Source organism: Athene noctua, chromosome 10 (genome assembly GCF_965140245.1).
Source record: "Athene noctua chromosome 10, bAthNoc1.hap1.1, whole genome shotgun sequence".
Taxonomy (NCBI): Eukaryota; Metazoa; Chordata; class Aves; order Strigiformes; family Strigidae; genus Athene; species Athene noctua.
Genome location: NC_134046.1, coordinates 8,267,964 through 8,287,570, shown reverse-complemented (window position 1 = coordinate 8,287,570; position 19,607 = coordinate 8,267,964). Strand labels below are relative to the sequence as shown.

The 19,607-nt window shown below is 44.8% G+C and overlaps 1 protein-coding gene across 5 annotated transcripts in view; it reads left to right on the top strand.

The window, feature by feature from the left end:
• Nucleotides 1–19,607, top strand: part of FRMD4B (FERM domain containing 4B) — a 137,240-nt gene that overhangs the window by 90,497 nt on the left and 27,136 nt on the right. For all 5 annotated transcript variants that reach the window (XM_074913970.1, XM_074913971.1, XM_074913969.1 and 2 more), the window contains exons 6-9: nt 2,380–2,436; nt 3,422–3,444; nt 17,339–17,422; nt 18,620–18,685. In XM_074913970.1, coding sequence (XP_074770071.1) covers nt 2,380–2,436; nt 3,422–3,444; nt 17,339–17,422; nt 18,620–18,685 — 230 coding nt within the window. The remainder of the gene's footprint in view (nt 1–2,379; nt 2,437–3,421; nt 3,445–17,338; nt 17,423–18,619; nt 18,686–19,607) is intronic.

Below are 19,607 nucleotides of genomic sequence, written 5' to 3'. Positions count from 1 at the left end.
ATCTGAGGACATCAGCACAGCCAAACCCCCACCGTGAAAGCAAAGATGGAAACTTCATCACCTGAAGAAGGCAGTCCCCCTTCAGCCTTATTGGTCTCCTAAAGCTCTAAATGAAGTGGTTTGTGGGATCAGTTTTAACGTTTGTGGCAATGCCATTGCAGCCTTGTAAAATGACCAGAGCTTCTTAAGGCTTATATTTAGGACCAAGTAAATAAGCACAGAAGAGCAGCCTCGTAATTACTATTGCTAATTAGTTAATGGTTGTGAGGTGCTTTGAAGATGAAAAGTGAAGAGGTGCTTGGTTATTAAGTCCCAAGCACCCCTGTAACACCAGCAGCAGCTATTGCTATGGGTCAGCAGAGACTCACTGCTGCGGTAGCTCACCCAGTGCTGCAGTTTTTCTTGGAGCCAGCAACAAAGAGAAGAGTGCCTTTGATGTGAGAATTGCATTTGGATAGTTAAATCTCGATGAGTTTCTTATATGCTTAAAAGGTGATGAGCCACATGTAGCTGATTCTGCCTTGGGGCAGGGAGATGGTCTTGATGATGAGCTTTTAAAGTCCCTTCTGGCCCCGTTTTCCCTGATTTTGTGGTCCAAGGATGGCTTTGCTGAACCAGAGCCCGTCTGTCCTGCTGAGCAGAGGTTCCTTGCGATGGCTTTTTCTCATGTCTGAGTTCCCTGCCTTCTGGTGCGGAGTGTGGTGCTGGGATGACCTGTTGTCCCGTAATCCTCCCACTATCCCAGTTGGCCTCAGAGGCTATTTGAGCAGAAGCAATTTAAGCTTAAAAGAAGGCAGCTCAGATGTGCATGACAAAGACTAACCTGATACAGACCTGGAAGTAACAAAGTGCCTTAAAATTGCACCTACATGAAGAGTTTCTGGGCTGCAATCCTTGCCTTTTTTCTTAAACATCAACATGAAAGAGATCTGAAGGAAGGATGAACTTGAAGCTTTTTTCCTCCTTACTTGTGATGTGCCCCTCCTCTTCTAATAAAATATGTCTGGGAATGCTTTGGAGGCTACTTCTGCATAGCTGTTGCCACACCTGTTGGGAAGGGGAAATTCCTCTTGGTCTGCTGTTGCGGAGCAGCCTGGGGGAGCACTGCTGCTGGAATGTTTTATTGACAAAGCTGGCAAAAAAACCCTTCCTTTCCTTGAAAATTGAATTATTTGTTTGCTTGCTTTTGAATTTCGTCTCTGTGGGCCAGACCTGCAGCTGTGGTAAATTAGCTCGGCTCCAGATGTGCCCTATATATTTTTGAGATGTCATTTCCCTGTATCTGTGTGTAATTCTGTAGATCTTCCTGCTACCATGGTTTTGGCACTATGTCAGCTTTGGGTCTGCTTTGTCCCTTCATTCACCCATCAGATCCTGGGGACAGAGGACGGGTTGGGATCTCAGTGGCAGGAGACAGGCATTGTGTCTACTACCCTCCTTTGCAGAAGATTGATAAGAAAAAAAAAACCTCTGTATTGATGGGCTGGTTCGTGGGCGCAGACTTGTCCTTTATACATTGTTTGCAGGATGAAGTAGGTGTAAGGGGTAACTTTAATAATGTGAGCGTCCAACTGTAAGTGCATCAGCTTTACTCTTCCAGTGTTATTGTTGGCCTCAGTATAGAACCAAGACTGGGGTTTTTCCTTGTAAGAAACTACTTTTGAAAGAATGCCCTTAAGCTTGCAAGCAGGAAAAAAAGGATGTGTGTTTAGTTTTGATGCTTTGACATTTATGAGCTGCACAGCTCTGAAGTCACAGAGTGCGTAGGGCTGTCAGGACAGGACTGGTTCTGGAATGGGGTCAAGACACTGGAGATTGCCAGCATGGGGGTCCCTGAAGTTCTTCTGAACATCGCACTACACCTCCAATGTACTAGTAAGAACTGGAGGCTGTAAGAGCCAGACTGTGTGGGGCAGAGGAAGCTTGGTTAGGCTGTCCTAGCGATAAATACTACTTGTTCAGCATCAGGGGCGTGTGTACCCCTATCGCAATGCGCCAACGAGCTGCGGTCCCTGCCCTCAGGAGGTGATGTGCCTCAAGCCATAAAAATACCTCTGGTTCAGCCCTGCCTCCCTGCTTCGTGGCCAGGTTTTTGTGGGGTTTTGCAGCACGCAGGATCAGGCCCCTGCCGCGGCGGTCGCAGGCAAGATGCAGGAACGCAAACCCGGGTTCTGTGAAACGCAAGAACAGATTTGTAAAGAAAACACGCGAGGGGGAGGAAGGGGGTGTGGGGGGCTGCCTCGGTGCCCGTGTACATGCTCACACGCCGGGGGACACACACTCGCTTTCTCGGGGCTACGGTTGGGCACCGAGAGCCGCCCCCCCCCGGGGGCGGGGCGGGCGGCGCTGGCGGCTCATGTTCTGCTCTTCCCTGCGCAGGGCCGGATTGAGGTGGAAAGTGAGACCGTCTTCAAGTTGGCAGCCCTGATTTTGCAGGTAAGAGCCTCTTCCTCCCGCCTTCGGTCGGCTTTCTGCCGCCGGCCACTCGGACTTGTTTTAGCTTTGCTGTTTTACTGGGTTAGTTCCCCCCTAAAGACAAAACCTCGCTGCGTTCGTTATAGTCGCTGCAGCGGCGGAGGGGGGGGAGCTAAAAAAAGTTGGGAGCTGTTTTTCCTTGTAGACAAATGAGATAAATGTCTATTCGAGGAATTTTAAATTGGAAGAGGGAAGGAAAGAGGAAAACTCAAGAAAGTCGTTTGGGCAGGTTTCCATCCGATTTATCACTCTTAATTTAAATATGTTCTGGAGACGTGGGAAGAAAAGAGTATAATACTGTAGCTAAATTTTTCTATATTATGCCTGTGAATCAATTCAGAGCATGTGTTTTTGATACTTCTGTGATGTTGAAACTTATGTCAGTTTTTCCTCTCCTTGTTTTGTTGTACTCAGACTTAAACTCTGATTATTTATCACTTTCTACAAAATAAAACCCTACCTTTTATAACACTGGGGTGGCTTTTTTTTTTTTTCCCCTGTTGCATTCTCAGTGGCAAAGTGCCACAGCAAAGCTGCAGTGGCTTGATCTGCCTGAACTGTTGTTTTCATCTCAAGTGAGTACAATTTCTCTCAACTGCTGACCTGCCTGTGAAGCCGACCTTTAGCTGGCTGTGGTCAGCCGGAGAGAGAATTGTATTTCACTTCTCCTGCAGTAAAAGTGATCTTTTGATTTGCAATGGGAAATTCATCCCCATTTTGGAAGCGGTTTTGTTGATGGTGTAGGTGGATAATCTATAGCTGGAAGCGTAAAGGGTCAGATTCTGTGCTTGAGTACCTGCAGGCAGCCTCCGTGCTCTGCACTGAGTGTAACTGGGGTCAGGATCTGGCCCCAGAGCTGTGGGAGTGGGGAAGTGAACAATGCTGGGAAAATCGAGGACTTTTGAAGAGATCATGTTTTAATTCTGTCACTGTTTTTCAATTGTAGGAAGCTAAAGGGGACTATTCCAGGTAATAACTTTTTCCTTTTTAATACTACTGTGCTTGATGGATGTGTTTTTCTGTGTTGGCATTGTGTTGCAAACAATCAAAAACGGGGGTAAAGTCCAGCCGTGAGCAGTGGCTGAAGAAAGTGAAATGTGCTGCTGGGCTGGATAAAATCTGAGTCTGCAGGGTGAGTAATGCCTTTTGTGAGCAGTCTGAGTCAAGAGTTTTTTCAGGCCATCCCACTTTGCTCCCTTCCCTGAGTGGGACAGGGAGAAAGCTCCCACTCTTTCCTACCAGAAAGCCTGTGCTTTTGCACTGTGGCTTGGATCCATCTGGGTACCCCTGCCCGCACCCTTGCCTGCACCCCTGCCCATACAGTGGCAGCACGTGCAGGGGGACGCGGAGCCGTCAGCTGCCTGCGCTGGACATCAATGAGCCGCTTTCTTCTGCAGCTGCCCCCAAGGCCTCCCCCTTCCCGCACTTGACCCGACAGTTGTGTTGTAGCTGGTGTGCGACCCGGTTGCTGGGCTTTAGCTGTCTAAAGCTGCATCGTCAGGCTGGGCTTGCCCTCAGAGAGAGTTTTTTACATGCACTGGTTATGATAACTGGCTGCGGCGAGGAGGTGGGGTCACACTCGGACCTGTTAGAGCCAAGGAAAAGACCTTCAATTAGAAACAGCTCACTAAGCAAATAGAAATTTAGAAGGTTGGTTTTGGTCGCGTTAATATTTTACTGCTTGCCAAGTTTCCCTATAGGAAGAGAGGTGTGTTTATGCTTTAGCTACAACAGCTTTCAAGAACCGTGCTTTGAAAATGCTTAGTAGAGAGCTGTTTGCTCAGATGCAGGCAGCAAATCATGTCACTGCCAAAGCCTGTAGCAGTGGCATATTCTGCTTTTCCTTCAGTGGGCGGTTGTCAGGTAAGTGCTGATGCTGCTGCCCAAGACCCCTTCTCCAAATGCTAGTCCCTTCACTGTGAAGAACATGTTCTGTGAAGTCCATCACAACTTCCTTCTCCTTTTTGTTGGTGTGCTGTCATGCCTGCAGGGAGGGAAGGATGTCCTTGTGACTAAGATAAACTGGATGGGCTGGCTGTACAGACAATTTCTGTTCCTAGTCACGCTGTAGAACTGCCTTGCAACCCACATTACATTGCTTGTAGCCACTGTGCTGCGTTTTTCTCTAGAAAGACTGCTCATCTTGCCTGATCTCACAGGGGCTCCCTAGGACACCCCAAGCCGAACTCAGTTTAAGCACAGATAACTAGAGAACCACTGTTCACTTGACAAGAAGTAGTTAAACTGTAGCAACTGGTTGCACGTGCTTTCAATTCTCGAGAAAAGGTCTTAAGGTTAAAAACTACCTTTGTGGTGAAAACCTCCCTTATGTGGTTTAAATGTAACACTGACTCCTTATCATTTGCCATAAATAGGTTTGTAACTATTGCTTCACTTGCCCAAGAACTGTGTGGTTATTTTCCATTCCTCCACGGACACGTTGCAAGGAGTGGATTGCCTGTGATTACCTTCAAAAGTATTTTAAGAAAATTGGAGGGAGGAAGGAATACTCTGCTACAAGAATGATTTCCAAGTGAAGCTCTTCCCTTAACAGTTGCATGAAAATAGCTGCAGCAATTGTTTCCTCTGTTAAACAAAACATATGTTGTGCCTCCACAGCAAATGAGCATGGCCAGCTGTCACAAGCCTCAGGGAGCACACCACAAGTGAAGGAATTTCATTTTACGTATCACAAGTGGTCGTTTCGACCACCACTGATAAAGCAGGAGCTTAATTACTATTGTATCTTAACAAAGATACTGTGGGACTGGTCTCCCCTGCCAAACTGGCCTGTGATACACAGAATGCATCCTTGCAGCAGTGTGGTTGTCTCTGTTTGCAGTGTCATGGGTTTGTGTTCAATGTTTGCTGTCGTTTGGCAATTCCACTTTGAATCACTTTCTGGAATGTGGCTCTTGCACCGTTTGTGCATACGTGAGAACACACGGGTTAATTTTTTTTATATAGGATTAGTGCTGAATGAATGCGGGCAAATACAGGAATCGCTTCAAGTCCTAGAGATTATCTTTACTGGAAATGAAAAATGGGCCAGTCCAGACAACACTGGTGATCTCTGCCTGACTGATTTTTCACACATCCCACAGGGAGCTTTTCCATGGGGACATGTCCTGTGGTGGGGTCACTCTGTAGCCTTTCCACTGACTTCGGCTGGGAACAGGGAGATCGGTACCAGGGTCCAAACACTTCAAACTCCTGTGGCTCTGCAGTGACCCCTTTCCCAATCCACTGCTCAAATTCTCAGATAATGTCTTAATGGCAGAGAGCAGCAAACTCCTGAGAAACACCCTCCCTTACCCTGTGCTGGGTGGGTGAGCACGTTCTTTAGAAATCTGTTTAATTTCAGTGAGCAAGCTGACATGTGGGTGCTTGGAGAAAGTAAAAACTTTTGATTTCTGCACCACAAAGGTCACTGCAGAAGGACTTTGTCTGGTAGTAAATATCAGAGCCTTTGGGGTTTGGCCCTTGCAGGTGGTTTGCAATAAGACCCTGAGGATTCTGGGCTGTTAGTACAAGGGTATGCGCGTTATCGTTCAGAGAGAGGCTTTTTCTGTAAGATAAACCACCCAAGTCCCACTTCAAGAGGACCCTGGCTTTTAAGACATCTTGATAAAACTTAAGTACATGCTTCAACATTGCACCCGCACCATGTCCATTGCATATGTGCCTGTTTTAGGCAGCTCTGGTTTCTCAAAGGCAATCTAAAATGACTGCGGGGCACAGGAGGAATGATTAACGAAGGTGACAGCAGACCATGATCAGTGTAGCCCACTGCACACCCAGTTCCTTTTCCTGTTTACTGAACTGGTGATCCCAGCCAAGATAATTCCCTGCTGTGTGATGAAGAGTATGTCACAGCGATGCTCGATGAGCTGGTCCTCTCCCCCTTACACAGACAGTGTTGGGGCTGCCGTGGGCAGAGTGGTTCCTCCCGAGAGTCTTGCAGCTCTGTTTCCAGCAAGTCTGGGATGCTGAAGACCCCTGGTCCTCTGCCTTCTGTGCAACGACTGGGCAGGATTTGCTCCAGAGGAGGGATGGAATGCTTTGCTCGTGTCTGCTTTTCATGAGTCATCTATGGCTTCCAGTTGGTGACTACTGTGTTTAAACTGAATTCCTATCAGTTTTTCTCCAGCTCCTGTAATAAGAACCAAAAGCAAAGTATTAGTCATTAATAGTGGTTTTGAAACTCTGCATTAGTTAATTCTACTCCTCCACTCTCGTATTTGCAGATGAAACAGGAAAAGCTGCAAGCCTGACTTTACAAAATCTTGGCTTTTAAGCTGCAAGGATTTTAGGAAGAGAATTTGATTCAAGTTGCAGCTTCTGTTATGGCTCAGTTTTGGAGAGAAAAAAGTTCATATTCTATTTATAGTAGAAATTCTATTTAAATTTTAAAGCTAATGTTTTGGCAGGCCAGCAAAATAATAGATAGGTCTGGTAGTTATTCATCATGTAAATATGCAACATATAAAGTGTTGTCTCCTTGGGAGAGAAATGATTTAGCGGTTCATAGTTTACAAACTAAGCATCTGCCCTCAAAAATTCTGTGCAATAGTATATAGTATTATTTTTCTTTGTAGCTTGATGAAAGAGACAGTTTTATAACTGAGATGTCCTGACTGCTGTCTTTTTAGCAACAGAAAAACATTTATTAAAATCAGATTAGCTACAGGAACTATAAAAGGAAAGTAACTTTTAAAAAAAGTTTATTTTCTGACTGATAATCTTAGATTGTATTTTCCTCAGTAACATTTCCAGGACTGAAACCCAGCCGTGCTCCCTGAAATTTAATTAAATTGCTGGAGGAGGGCTTCCATTTTCTTTAAATAGCTGACGCATTCGATTTTGATTCTGGCCTGTGGGCTGCAAAGATAACTCCCGACTGGTATAACATAACACAGACAAAATAATGAATTCCTGATAGCTGACATGTGTGAGGCACCAGGGTTTATCATTACATGGGTGATAAACACAGTTTGTAGAAGGAAAAGGTTTGTGTGAAAGATACCCCTGCGAGATGCAGCTATGGAGTAATTGGCTCAAACTCCTGAGTTTAAAAACTTTACTGAGGAGACAATTAAGTGCTTGGTATGTGTGCAAAAAAACGGTATTAACAATTTGCTCCTAATTAGGAGTGCTCACTATTAGGTTTATGGGTAGTGTTTGCTTGGTAAGGTGGCTATTTTGCCAAACTGGAGAACCTCTTTGTAGAAAAGAATGTGGAAATGATAATGTGGGTAGTGCTAGAAAACAGTTGCTTGAGAGAAGTTAATAATTGTTTGATAGCAAAGCACCTGTTTGCTGTACTGCTTATGCCAAGATTAAGGTAGCTTCAGAAACAGGACACACCTGAGATTTGTGCAGGCAGCTTGTCCAGCCTGTTTTTGGAAATCTCACCAGGTTCATATGACCAAAACTCCAGGTGTGACCATGAGGACTGAGGTTGCAGCAGAAACACCAATTTGGACCAAATCTCCCAGTTGTTCATACTTGGCTCTCTTGGGTTTGTATCCTGGAGAGGTTTTGGAGGGCTCAAGATGGGTCTGTGTGGCATTGGAGCCCACCTCATATATGCCAGCCACTAATGGGCACTCAGGCTGTGGGGCCAGGCTAGAGCTGGCCTAAAGAAAGACCTGAAATGGGTTGAGCATGAGTGGCCAGAACAAAGCTTTTTGCTCCACAGACCAGCTCCTCTTAGGCTGGAAGGAGACCTGTGGTGAGCTATTCACGTAGAAGCTCTTTTCCAGGGCCATTGGGATTGGGGATGGGTGAGAAGGGGGCGTCCTTGCTGGTCTCACGTGGAGACCGAAGAACCCAGCACAGTCTGGGTGCCCCTTCCATCCCCTGAGGGTTTCCTTCCACAGGTGTGGGGGGGTGACACCAAGGAGCTGGTGGATCACTACAGGATTTGCTCTCAGGGCATCCATCTGGTACCTGTCATAGGTGGCACTGTGGTTTAGTTCCTGGTTCCCTTTTCCATGCAGGTGCACTTTTTAAATGCCCATGCACTGATATTTACAGAGGCCTTCTGTGGCGTGACCCCCCCTGTTCCCCATGGGCTGTCTGCCTCACTGGAAATCAGTGCTCAGCACTGGTGCTGTGGTTGTGCTCCTTGTGCTCCATGGCTGCTTGTTTGCCCAGTGACTCATTGTGTGTTTTGCCTTTCAGCTGTGACTCTGCACAGTTTTTCTTCAAATACCTAGCTAGGCACTTGCTTGTGAACCATTAACTCTGCCTTGGTCAAACCCAGCTGTGTGCTCTTCTGAGCTTGCTCTTTTGCAATAAAGAACAAGATGAGCAAAGATTTATTAATTTAGAGCCTGTTTGCTGAGGGGGTTGATTGTTTATTTCACTTTATTTGGGAATATCTAATGAACCAAGGTATGCAAGTTTAGGGCAAGTCATGTTTGATGTGTTTCGAGCAATGATAATGATTCCCCTACTTGACAGGTAGCAGATACCTCCTTTGCCAAAGAGCTCTCTGCCTAATTGAGTATTACATCCTTTTCAAAGAAAGCTGATGGAAAACTGCAGTAACTTTTCTCTAGTACTGTGCAAGTCACGTTTTTCTTGATGAGTCACTGCAGTTCGTTTTTGGAGTTGCACACCCCAGTGTATCATGAGGAATGGGTCGCTGAGGGAAGGCAGCAGGCAGAGGGGAGCCAGGCAGGGAGCTCCATATGCCAGAGCACTTCAGCAGTTCTGAAATGAAAATGTTGTTCTCTCTTGGTATTTTATTTTTCTATAAAAAGTGGAAATTCACTGTGTAAACCAGGTGAAATTGCAAAAAAATATTTTAAGACCCTTATTTTCTGCTAGACTTTTAACAGCAAGAGTGTGTTTTTCTACCGGTGGTACTTGTAGATTCATACAGTTCAGAGTAGACCAAAGCGTATGTAGTCTCTGCGATGATGTCATTTTAATGTTTTTATTTTTACTATTTCCTATTTTAAAGCAGTGCTGTAAGGGCTCTCAAGGAATTAGTGTAGTATGCTTATTATGTAGCAGATGAATTAGACTGCATTAGGTGGAAGCACCGTGGGTAAAAATAAGTAGAAAGGATTAGATGAAGAGGAAAAAAAAGGATCTTTTCTCTAATTTAATAATCTGATCTCATGGGATTTACTACTTTGTATATGGCAGTGTAACTTTTAATATTTACACATAATTATGGCAATTTGGTGGGGAACATGCATTTTTATATTTCATATGCGTGATGCTTGTGTAGTTTCCTGAGGGGCGGCAAAGGAGTGATTGTGTTTTGTCCTCTTCAATTGTCTCTTCACAGTACTTTCTTTTCTTTTTCTTTTAAGGCACTTAGAGAGGCAGTGCTATAGTGGGTACAACCCAGCCACCTGGGGAGGGCTTTTATGTGTGCTCTGCATCCAAAGCAGATGAGAGGCAAGGCAAGCATGGTGCCAGAAAATGCATCATCCCCCAAGTTGTCTCCCATGCAGGGGACAAGTCGGAGACATGTTGCTGTTGTAGCTGTTAGGCTTGGAGTCGCATCATGTCATCCACAGCCTTAGGAAAAAGATGCTCTCCCCCTTGTCCCTAGAAATTTCATCAAGCACAGGTTCAATATTAAACACATTGCCTTTTCCTGTTGTAAAATTAAATGTAATGGCTTTTGCATTCTAATATATTCATCTCCCTTCTGTTGAATATCTGGAAAACTTTGCCAGGTCAACAGAGAGTTTTTCCAGTCTTGCACCATCAGCTGTGAGCAGGACTTTGGGCTCTGGTCTAACTCCAGACAACACCCTCATTTTAAAAAAAGCGAAAATAAATTTGTCTTGCTTTTCCTTCCTGTGGTGGTTGGGATCTATCACGTGGGGTGTATTTTGTGCTTTGAGGAAACGGAACGACAGCTTTTCAGCGTCAGCTTTTTTTTGCAGATTGGTCAGGTCTTTATCGCTATTTGGATACTTTATTTTTCTTGTGGTTCCATGTATCTCTGTATCAGCACATAGGGCTGTGATAACAAGCTTTAAACTTTGCTGCTGTACTCAGACATGCTAAAAACCCACAACTAATATGGCTAAGCTGACTTTTGTGTGAACAGGAAGAAAGCATGAATGTTAGAAACAACAGTCTGTTGTTGCGAGGGAAGGGTTTGGGATCCTTCAAGCGCTGTATCAACTCTGAATAGTCATCTTTTGCTCTGCAGTAAATCCCCAGGTAAAGCAGAGCCGTTCTGCTTCCCGTCTGGTCTGATAGAGCAGCACTGCTGACGCGTGCTGTTGGTATGGCTGAGCAGCCCTGTAAATGTGGATATATTGTACCAGATCCGTGGGACTTAGAGCCATCACCAATGGTGGGTGTGTTGCTCAAGGACCAAGGGTCTTCGCAATATTGGTATTTCACATCAAGAGTTATAAAAGATGACCTGAGAACTTAGGGAAGATTCCAGTCGCAGATTTTCTTTAGCCATGGAGAACTGCTTCCTCTGGATGCTGTTCCTTACCTGCAAAGTGAAAATACAAATGGTGCCTCATCTGCCACATGGCTCTGGGAGCATCTCATGTTCTCATTTGTCTGGTCCCCATGTCCTCAGATAGAGAAGTGTCTATATATAGCTGATACGAGGAATGTTGCTTTTTCCTTGGTGCTCCTGGTCCACCTTCTAAAAACCAATGAGTAGAGTCCCCAAACACCCATGAGATCAGTAGGCACTGCTGCTGCTCTTTCAGAGTCAGGCAGGCCTCAGGAAGCAGACAAATTACCCTCAAGGAGCAGGGCTGGAGCTACAGGTCAGGCCTGGGGGTCCAAGGCTGTGGTCCAGCCTGTTCTAAACGTGGAGAAGGGTTGCCCAGCCCCAGCCACGCTTTGTGTTTGGTGCAGGTCCCTCTCAGGCTGTGAAACTAAAGCTGTTGTTGCAGTGTGGGAACCCACAGCTTGGCCACGGTGTAGATGTACAAGTCTGGTGTTGAAATAGCCATCTGCACTGCTTATCGTGTTCCTTTCCACGTACAGGGTTTGGAAGGCTCTTAGAAATGCTCCTTCAAATACCTTTCTGAGCAGGCGGTTCCTATCTGGTATTCAAGTGACTGACTGCAGCCCTGCCCCAGGCAAAGCTCCCCCCTGGCTGCGGGGGTTAAGGTTCAGCTCTGGCTGTCCTGTGCCAGTGGAAGCCCCTTGTTCATGGCTTTTCCGGATTCTGGTCATCTTTCAATAGAAGAATAACTTTCTTGAGCATGCCAGCAGACCATAAACTGAAAGGTTGGGAAATGATGGGAAACGCCTGGCATTTGTCACAAAAGAGGATTTGTCAGAGAGCACATTTCAAAATCCTGCTGCCAAGATCCTGCTGCTCTGACATACTCGAAAGCTGCTAAATTCATTGGCTCTCCCCGTACCTTCCCTGCTCTGTCTTCCTTCCTCCCCACTCTTGCACTTTTAACCCTGTGCATTTTTCCCCCTCCTTTGCCTTGTTGCTTCCTCCTCACACCTGCTTCTTGTGGTACCTTGAAAGGCAGACCAATCTCCATGGGAGTGCAAGGTTGCCACCCTCTGCCCTTCCATTTTTTTTAAAATGAAAGCTGACAGAAAAGGTACCTGTTGCTGAAGCAGTCCAGCTGCAGTGTGATGGTCCAGGTTGCTGGCTCATGTCTGTGAACGTACGGAATGGGAGCACCTTGGAGACCTTGGCAATGCTGCCCTAAGTCTGATGACCTTAGAAAGTCACTTTAGGACTAGGCTAGGGTGTGGGCAGCAACATGGGATGTTCTTGCACTGTTATGCTTACTTGTAGTCACATAGCAAATGAATTCAGGGGTTATTCTCAAGAAACAGGGTCTTTACTAACACCATCTGAGTAACCTGCCAAGCCTTCTGAAAACTTAGATTGTCAAGCTTTCAGGTGTCTAGTCTAATTGTGTGGTGTTTCTATGTATTTATTTTGCTAGCTCTGATATCGTGACCAGAGTAAGAAAAATCCTAATGGGCGGCTTTTAAAAACATCTTCACAATGTAGGGTAATACTGTATCATCCTGTAACTTCACGTTTCCTTCTGTCTCTCATGCAGTTCTCAGAAGTGTCTGCTGATTTTTAGGTGTCCGTGAAATAACTTTCACATTAACTTGAGAGGTTGGTCGATACTTTCTAAAAAACACAGCCAGGCTAAAATCTCCCTGTCATGTGCCTAAAATTCATTTCAAGGATTAACCAAATATAATGTAGTGACATTTAGAAAGACCCAAGAGTTGACTTATTCTAATGATCACATAGCAACACAAGAGTAGGTATTTATGTGAGGTCAAGAGGCTTTGAGAAAAGAGGAAAATCACTATACAGTGCACTTGCCTCAGTGATAAATTCCTCCTTTTATACAGTGTTATCAACACAATTCAGCAGAGGCAGACACACCTGCCATCACTTTAGTCAGTTAAAAGTTGTCTGAAGTCCTGTCCTTATCAAGCTGTTAATATTTACAAAGACGTTGTGGGCTGATAAGCTTTTATATTGTAGTCCAGTATATTGCTTTTGCTGCTCTGGGTGTGTCTATTGCTCTTCATGTTTTGTGCTAATCTCATTAACCACATCTTATTACATCTAAGCTTTTACCTGTGTTAGCAACAGGCATAATCTGTTTTTGACAGTGGGTGCAGGGAAAAGCCTGGGCAGCCATTGACAAATGCTTCTAATTAGCACAGTTCTGTAAATCCTTGCCTAGCAGGGAGTGTTGTATCACTCGGTTACAAGCTGTGAAGATGCACTTTCTGGGAACGTAAATATGTAAGCTTTTTTTAATTTTCAGTAATGTGTTTTAGGCAGAGCGTGCCACGATAGTCTGGCTCGGTTCCTTCCCAGATTTCTGGTGAGGTTTTAGCAAGATGCGTAAAATTTCACTGTAATGTCGGCGGGTTGTAAGGAACAAGTGGGATTGGCCCTTGTTTGCTGTTAGAGATAGTTTGAATGTGGGAATTCCTATTCATAGTATGGTATGTATATACTGCTATTGGTTGTTTTAGAGACAAGCTGCCCTTCCATCTCCGTAGAGCTGGCACTGATGAGCAGGGTGTGCTGCTGGGGACAGCGTCTTGTCCAACGTTTGTTCATGTTGGGACAGCAAATTAAATAGGGACAGTACCAAGAATGCAAACTGAGGTTTGGCGTGAGGAAAATCTGATGTATATTTTCATTTACACTGTCCAGATCAGTTCAAGTTCTGCTTGATAGCTGCCAGAGAGAAAACTCCCATTTAGAGGGTGGAACAGCAAGGAAAGGGTCCGTCCACTGGTTTTCTTTAATTCTTCTCCATGGTGGAAAAATACTTGAGATGAGAGTTTCCTATATTCTCCTCCTGGGGAATAAACAAACCTTTTGCCAAAAAATGTTCAGTCCCATTTACTCTGGGTGGTTTAAGTTTATGTGTGTTGAAATTATGCCAAGAACCACCAGTCAAGAAGCCCCCTCTGTAGCAGAGGTCAGATTAGCTGCAAGTGGGCGCCTCTGTCCTGACAGCCGAGTTCTCCTCCCCTGATCAGAACCGACCATGGAAACACCAGATACAACACTGGTGTGTTTGGGCGGCAGATAGTGTAGATGGTTGGACATCTGGAGCCAGGGCTGTCTGCCCTGTGATTTCTGTATCGCCTTGTGATCGTTGTAAAACCAAACAGGAACAGGTAATAATTCAAACCGTCGCTCCTGCTATCTGGAGTTGTCACCTCTGGGGAGCGGCTGGATCTCAGAGGGCTTGGGAAAGTGATCCTGAAGGTCAAGGGGAGACGTGCTTGGGCTCCTCAGTGCAGATGAAGCGATAATGAACTCTATGGGAGGAGGGGGAGGACCATCTGAGGCTTTTATTATCCCTGAAGCCGTGAATCATCCCAAACGCTAATCCTTCAGCACACAGTCAGCAGATCTGGGCTGCCCCGTGCCAACCTGCACTGTCTGAAAGTATCCAGCATGCAAGTTGCTGTGCCCTGTTTCTCCCAGGTCTTTTACATTTTTCTAGGATTATTTCATGCTTTATCTTACAATTACAAAGGAAAAGGTAAAATTCTCACGTGGCTTCTCAAGAGACTTTTAGGCCTTCTAAGTCCATTTTGATGGACTTTCTCCAGCTGCAGATGAATGGACAGTGTATCTGAACCTCAGGGCATGAGGTTGAGTCCCTTCTGGAAGGCAAGTCCCAAGGGCCAACTTTGCCTTGTAATGAAGTGTATTTTCTATTATTGTAAGAAGTTGGATGGATTTGTGGATTGGCAGAACAGAGAAGGTTCAGCTGTGCTGTAAGTTGTCACATCTCTGTGGACTCTGCTAATGAACCGCGTTAGGGCCCGTGGTTCAGGGTCAGTGCTGGAGACGTGCCCCACGTCATGGCACAGGTGTGATTGTAGTTTTTTGGTCACTATACATCCCAGCTCAGAGCCCACAAGCCTTGTTGGAGAGGTGGGTGTGCTGGCTGGCTGGTGCTCAGTGTAAATTTGGTGGTAGATATTTCCATATTGATGAGGTGCTGCTCATCACTCTAGCTTGACTAGAACCCTTGTTTTGGCATTTGATGAAGATAAAGTCAGTTGCTGCTCAACCAGGTTCAGAGCCAAGGGGACCAAAAATCATAGGGGAAGGCGAGTAGCCCTGCTAGAGGCCAGGAACTGTGCAAAAGGTGGCCTTTCAGAGCATGGTAGGACACAGCTGCCAGGATTCATGGCATTCCTGTAGAGTCTCAGTGGTGGGGAGGCTGCTGGTCCCATCCTGGTTGGCGAATGACAGCTTGGGATCTCTCCACGTGGCTGTGGTGGTGGCTGGGAGTCCCCTGTCCTGTCCCCCCCTGCCCGGCTGCCTCTGCCAGAGCTCAGCTCTCACCTCCTGGCATCGGCCTTGTTAGTGCTTTGGCGCTCGCTTGGGCGTTTTGTTGTTCACTGGCAATGAGGTTTCTAAATAGGGGTTTAGAGACCAGCCATTAAACCCCTGACTATGAGTATTACAGGCTAAGAGGAACAGCCCTTTTGTTTGGTAAAAGTGAGCTATTTTGTTATTGCTTCTTTTCAAAACCTCTCCTACTTCATTGTATTTCGCTGCCAACCCTGACTGCTACAGCAGCCATTGCAGTTATGAGTCAGGCTTAAAAATAGGAGGGAATTTTTATTTTAATAATCAATTATCCCGTGAGTCTATGATTTGGAGTTGGAAGGGACCACAGGAGGTCATTTGGCCAAACCATCTTCTCTGAGACAAGTCAGCTGTGAGATCAGACAAGGTTCCTCAGGGCTTAGTTTTTTGGTTTGGAGTGTTTTTATGTTTTGTTCTGGTTTCTGAGGCCTCAGGAGGGTGTGCTCTGGCTACGTTTTCATGTGTCCTTACAAACCCCTGGTAATCTATCTTCTTGCTGCAAGCTGAGGTGTCCTGCAGCCTTCTGATCCCAACAAAATGAGCTTTTAAAGGATGAATAGAACCCTCTCAGCTTTTGTGAGCATTGGCTTTATTTGAGTGTGGGGAGGAGAGATCCTGATTTTCTACCCTGCTGTCCCCCTTTGCCGCACTTGGGTGCTGGCCAGCTTGCAAAGAAAAGTGCATATTCCTGGCAGAAGAGCGCCAGCCCGGCAAAGCTCAGAAACAACAGCTCCTCTGCACTAATTGACCCCGTTCTTGGCACCTTCATCAAAGAGGTTGTAGAATAAATAGGCTGTTGATTGAACTGTTTCCTTGTCCCCAGAGGTGGTCTGTCTTAGTCGGGTCGAGGCACATTGTCAGGGCTGGGGAAGAAGCTTGCAGAGCAATTGCCCGTGCTCGCGGAAGAACAAAAAGCTTTAATTTACTGTGCCTTCCATGTGACATCTGCCATGCAAGATGGGAATGTGGTAGGGGTTTGCTCCCTCCTGCATCTGCAGTGGTTGATCCACCGTGCCCGCGGAGCAGATTTCTGTGATCTGGTCCGCTCTGCCGATGCGCACAGGGTGCTGATACTGAGGGAAGAGTGGGAACATAGCTCAGGTGAAATCTGTAATAGTGGAATCTGATGAAAACAGAGGTCAGGAGCAGGAAAACACCTTCAAAGAAAGCCTGGATGTAGAAGGTGAGGCAGATGCTGATGGACGTGACTGATGCATTCTTTACATAGAAAAGTCATGTTTGTGCTTGTTGGCGTTGCTGAGGAGGCACGCAGAAATCCTGCAGAAATGTGGTGTGCAAGTTGCAGCTGATTAATTAATGGAGCATATAAGGAGAAAATACTACCCATTTTACTGATGCTTGTAAATAGGTTTTTAAATATTCTGCTGGGGCTTTTTTGTGACAAAATGCATTCACATACTTCAACCACCTTTATTTTGTTCCAGGCTGAGCCTGGAGTCCAAAATATTTCAACTTTTCTGCAGAATGAGCAGTCCAGAAAAACTATTTCCAGTGAAAATATTTTCAAGTATATGGACTGAAACACTTTGTTTTGAACCAGATCAGTGTTAAGCCCTGAGTCTTGACAAATACTATTCTGCTTTGTGAAATTTATTGTCTAGAGGTAGGATTTTAGTTCAAGGTAGAGCAAGAATTAGCACTACAAGCCTTCCTTTTGGGCAGAGGCTTCTGCAGCTGTTTCAGGGCTCATTCTGCACTCAGCAAATAGAGTGAGTCTGTGCAAAATAAATACTGATATGGTGCACCTACCACAGTGGCTTGAGAATCACGTGTCTGTATAATGAGTTACAAAATGAGTCTGCATGACACCATATACATCACTGTCATGTGAGAGGGCCTATAGAGTTACGTTGCTATGACAGCCTGATGTGGGGTAATGCACCATGTTCTTGGGTAGCAAATACAGCCCTTTCTGTCTGCTGAAACTAATGACTGCATCCATGATTCAGTAGCAGTGACTCTGCCATTTTTGGTTTTTAGTGATGAAAACACTAGAAAAGACTTGAAGACACTGCCTGTCTTTCCTACCAAGACACTGCAGGAGCATCCATCACTTGCTTACTGGTGAGCTATTTTCTTTCAAAATGTACATCATTGCTATGAATGGTAATGACAAGATCACTTTTAAACAGTTTTGCAAACTCTTTTAATTCAGCATGTATGATACAGGACTTAGAGTTAATTGCTTGTGTTCAAGCATTTGCCGTTTTTAGAATGTTATAAATGACAGGAGATCCAGCGCAAATCCCTCATTGAGAGTTCGCTCAAATTAAATTGCTGGATCAGAAAGTGCAGGATCAGAGTAAGTGAAGACCACGTGTTAGAGCCCAAACCTGAACTCCAGCCAAACCTGGGTTTGCGAAGAGCACCTTGCTCTTCAGCTGTCACACGGTAGAGCCTCTGTGGTGGGTTGACCTTGGCTGGCTGTCAGATGCCCACCCAGCTGCTCCCCTCAACAGGACAGGGAGAACATAACCCAGAAAAGCTGAAAACAGAAAGACAGGTCCCGTTTTGTGGTTTGAATCTGCTGTAAAGGAACATAGTATTTGGGATGAATCAGTGATACTGTTTCCTTGGAATTGATGCCCTTTGTGCAAGTTTGACTCCCTCATTTGTTTTTTTTTTTTTAGGCTTGATACATCTGATGAATTTTCAAGTATTACCAGTACTTACAATTTGGGTTTTTTTCAGAATGAATAGTGCTGGGTTTTTCTTTGCTTTCAAGTGTCTGACACTTAAATGCACATTTTATTTCACATTCTGCTAAAACAAAATGTTGAAGTACATAACAGGAAAAATACAAAAAGGTCATTGCTGGCAAATCTATATATTTTTTTTTTCACCTATGACATGTCAGGGGAAAAAATATATTGGAATAAAAATGTTTCTGGTTTAACTTCTGTCTTGCATATGGAGCATTAACCATCCTTTGAAGTTTTGGTCCTTTAGAATGTGAAAATCAATTTATACAATTAGTGCCATTATTCTGTGGCAGCATCTGCAGCAGAGCAGGCTGATCCGAAAGGATTCGTTAATTAGTCTGGAACGCAGCATGTAATGGTGGGTATCAGCCAGGCAGCTCCACGCTGCTCAATGAAGGGTGGGAAAGAAATCAGTAAGAAACAGAATGTAAACCAGAGCGAGAAATGTACAGAGGGACACTTCTCTGCATGCTGAGCAGGCATCTGAATTTCGACAGATGCCGTCACACATGAAAAAAGTCACTGAGCCTCTAATTTGGGTTTTGTGCTTGGTTTGCAGTGAGGACAGAGTAATTGAGCATTATACACAAATTAAAGGTCTGACCAGAGGACAAGCCATTGTTCAGTGAGTATGAGACTTGTTAATTTGTAAATTATGTAATTGTAAAATATGGTATTTTTACTTTTCTTTTTTGTTGAGAAGTGGCAGTGCAGGCTGTTTTGTCATTATTGCTTGCAAACTTTACCATTTGTATCTGTCAGATTGGGGGTTTTTTTTGAGTTATATTTCAGAGTTAAGTTACTTGAAGTTTCAGATTTCACAGGCTTACAATTACGGTTGTGCGTCCTCATTCAGACACCTTAAATATAGAAGAAATTATCTGGACCTTACTTTATCGAAAGACTCTTCTCTGTACCCTGCTTGCTAGTATTCACACCAAATGCTTAAGGGCGAGTATTACCTTAGGTCTGCTCAAAAAACAAATGCATGTTTGAAATGCTCTGAATTTGGCGTGCAAAAGAACAAGATCTTCCAAGATGCGTGCAGAGCCTGTGGAATTTTATTTTTAATTTACCGTTAATATTACTGTACTCCTACAGGCAAATGCAGTGGGATGTGTTACGAACAGAGAAGTTGGAGATGATTGCCATGGTTTCGTGATGTAGACAACTTGTAGTTCCTAACATACCTCGATGTCTGTAACTGTGTCAATAATTCAGGGGCTTCTTTCAGTAGGAACAAGGGAGAAAACTGTCTGTTTGGTGGTTGTCTGAATTGCCTCATGAAACAGTCATACAACTGCATAAACACTTTCATTTAGAGCCTATCTGTTGTAACCAGAGCACCATAATGGAATAATTATGGGCAGGTTTTTACTGCCAGCATTTCCCAAAAGGCTCACTTATTCAGTTCAGAATTTTAACTTTCATTTCTCTGACCTTCTGATAAGAGATTGAATGTTTTGTTGTATGAGAGATTTTTTCCATTTGCTTTAGCTGGGCCAAAATACTACATCTTTCCCTGAGCCAGGATGCTGAGTTTCTTC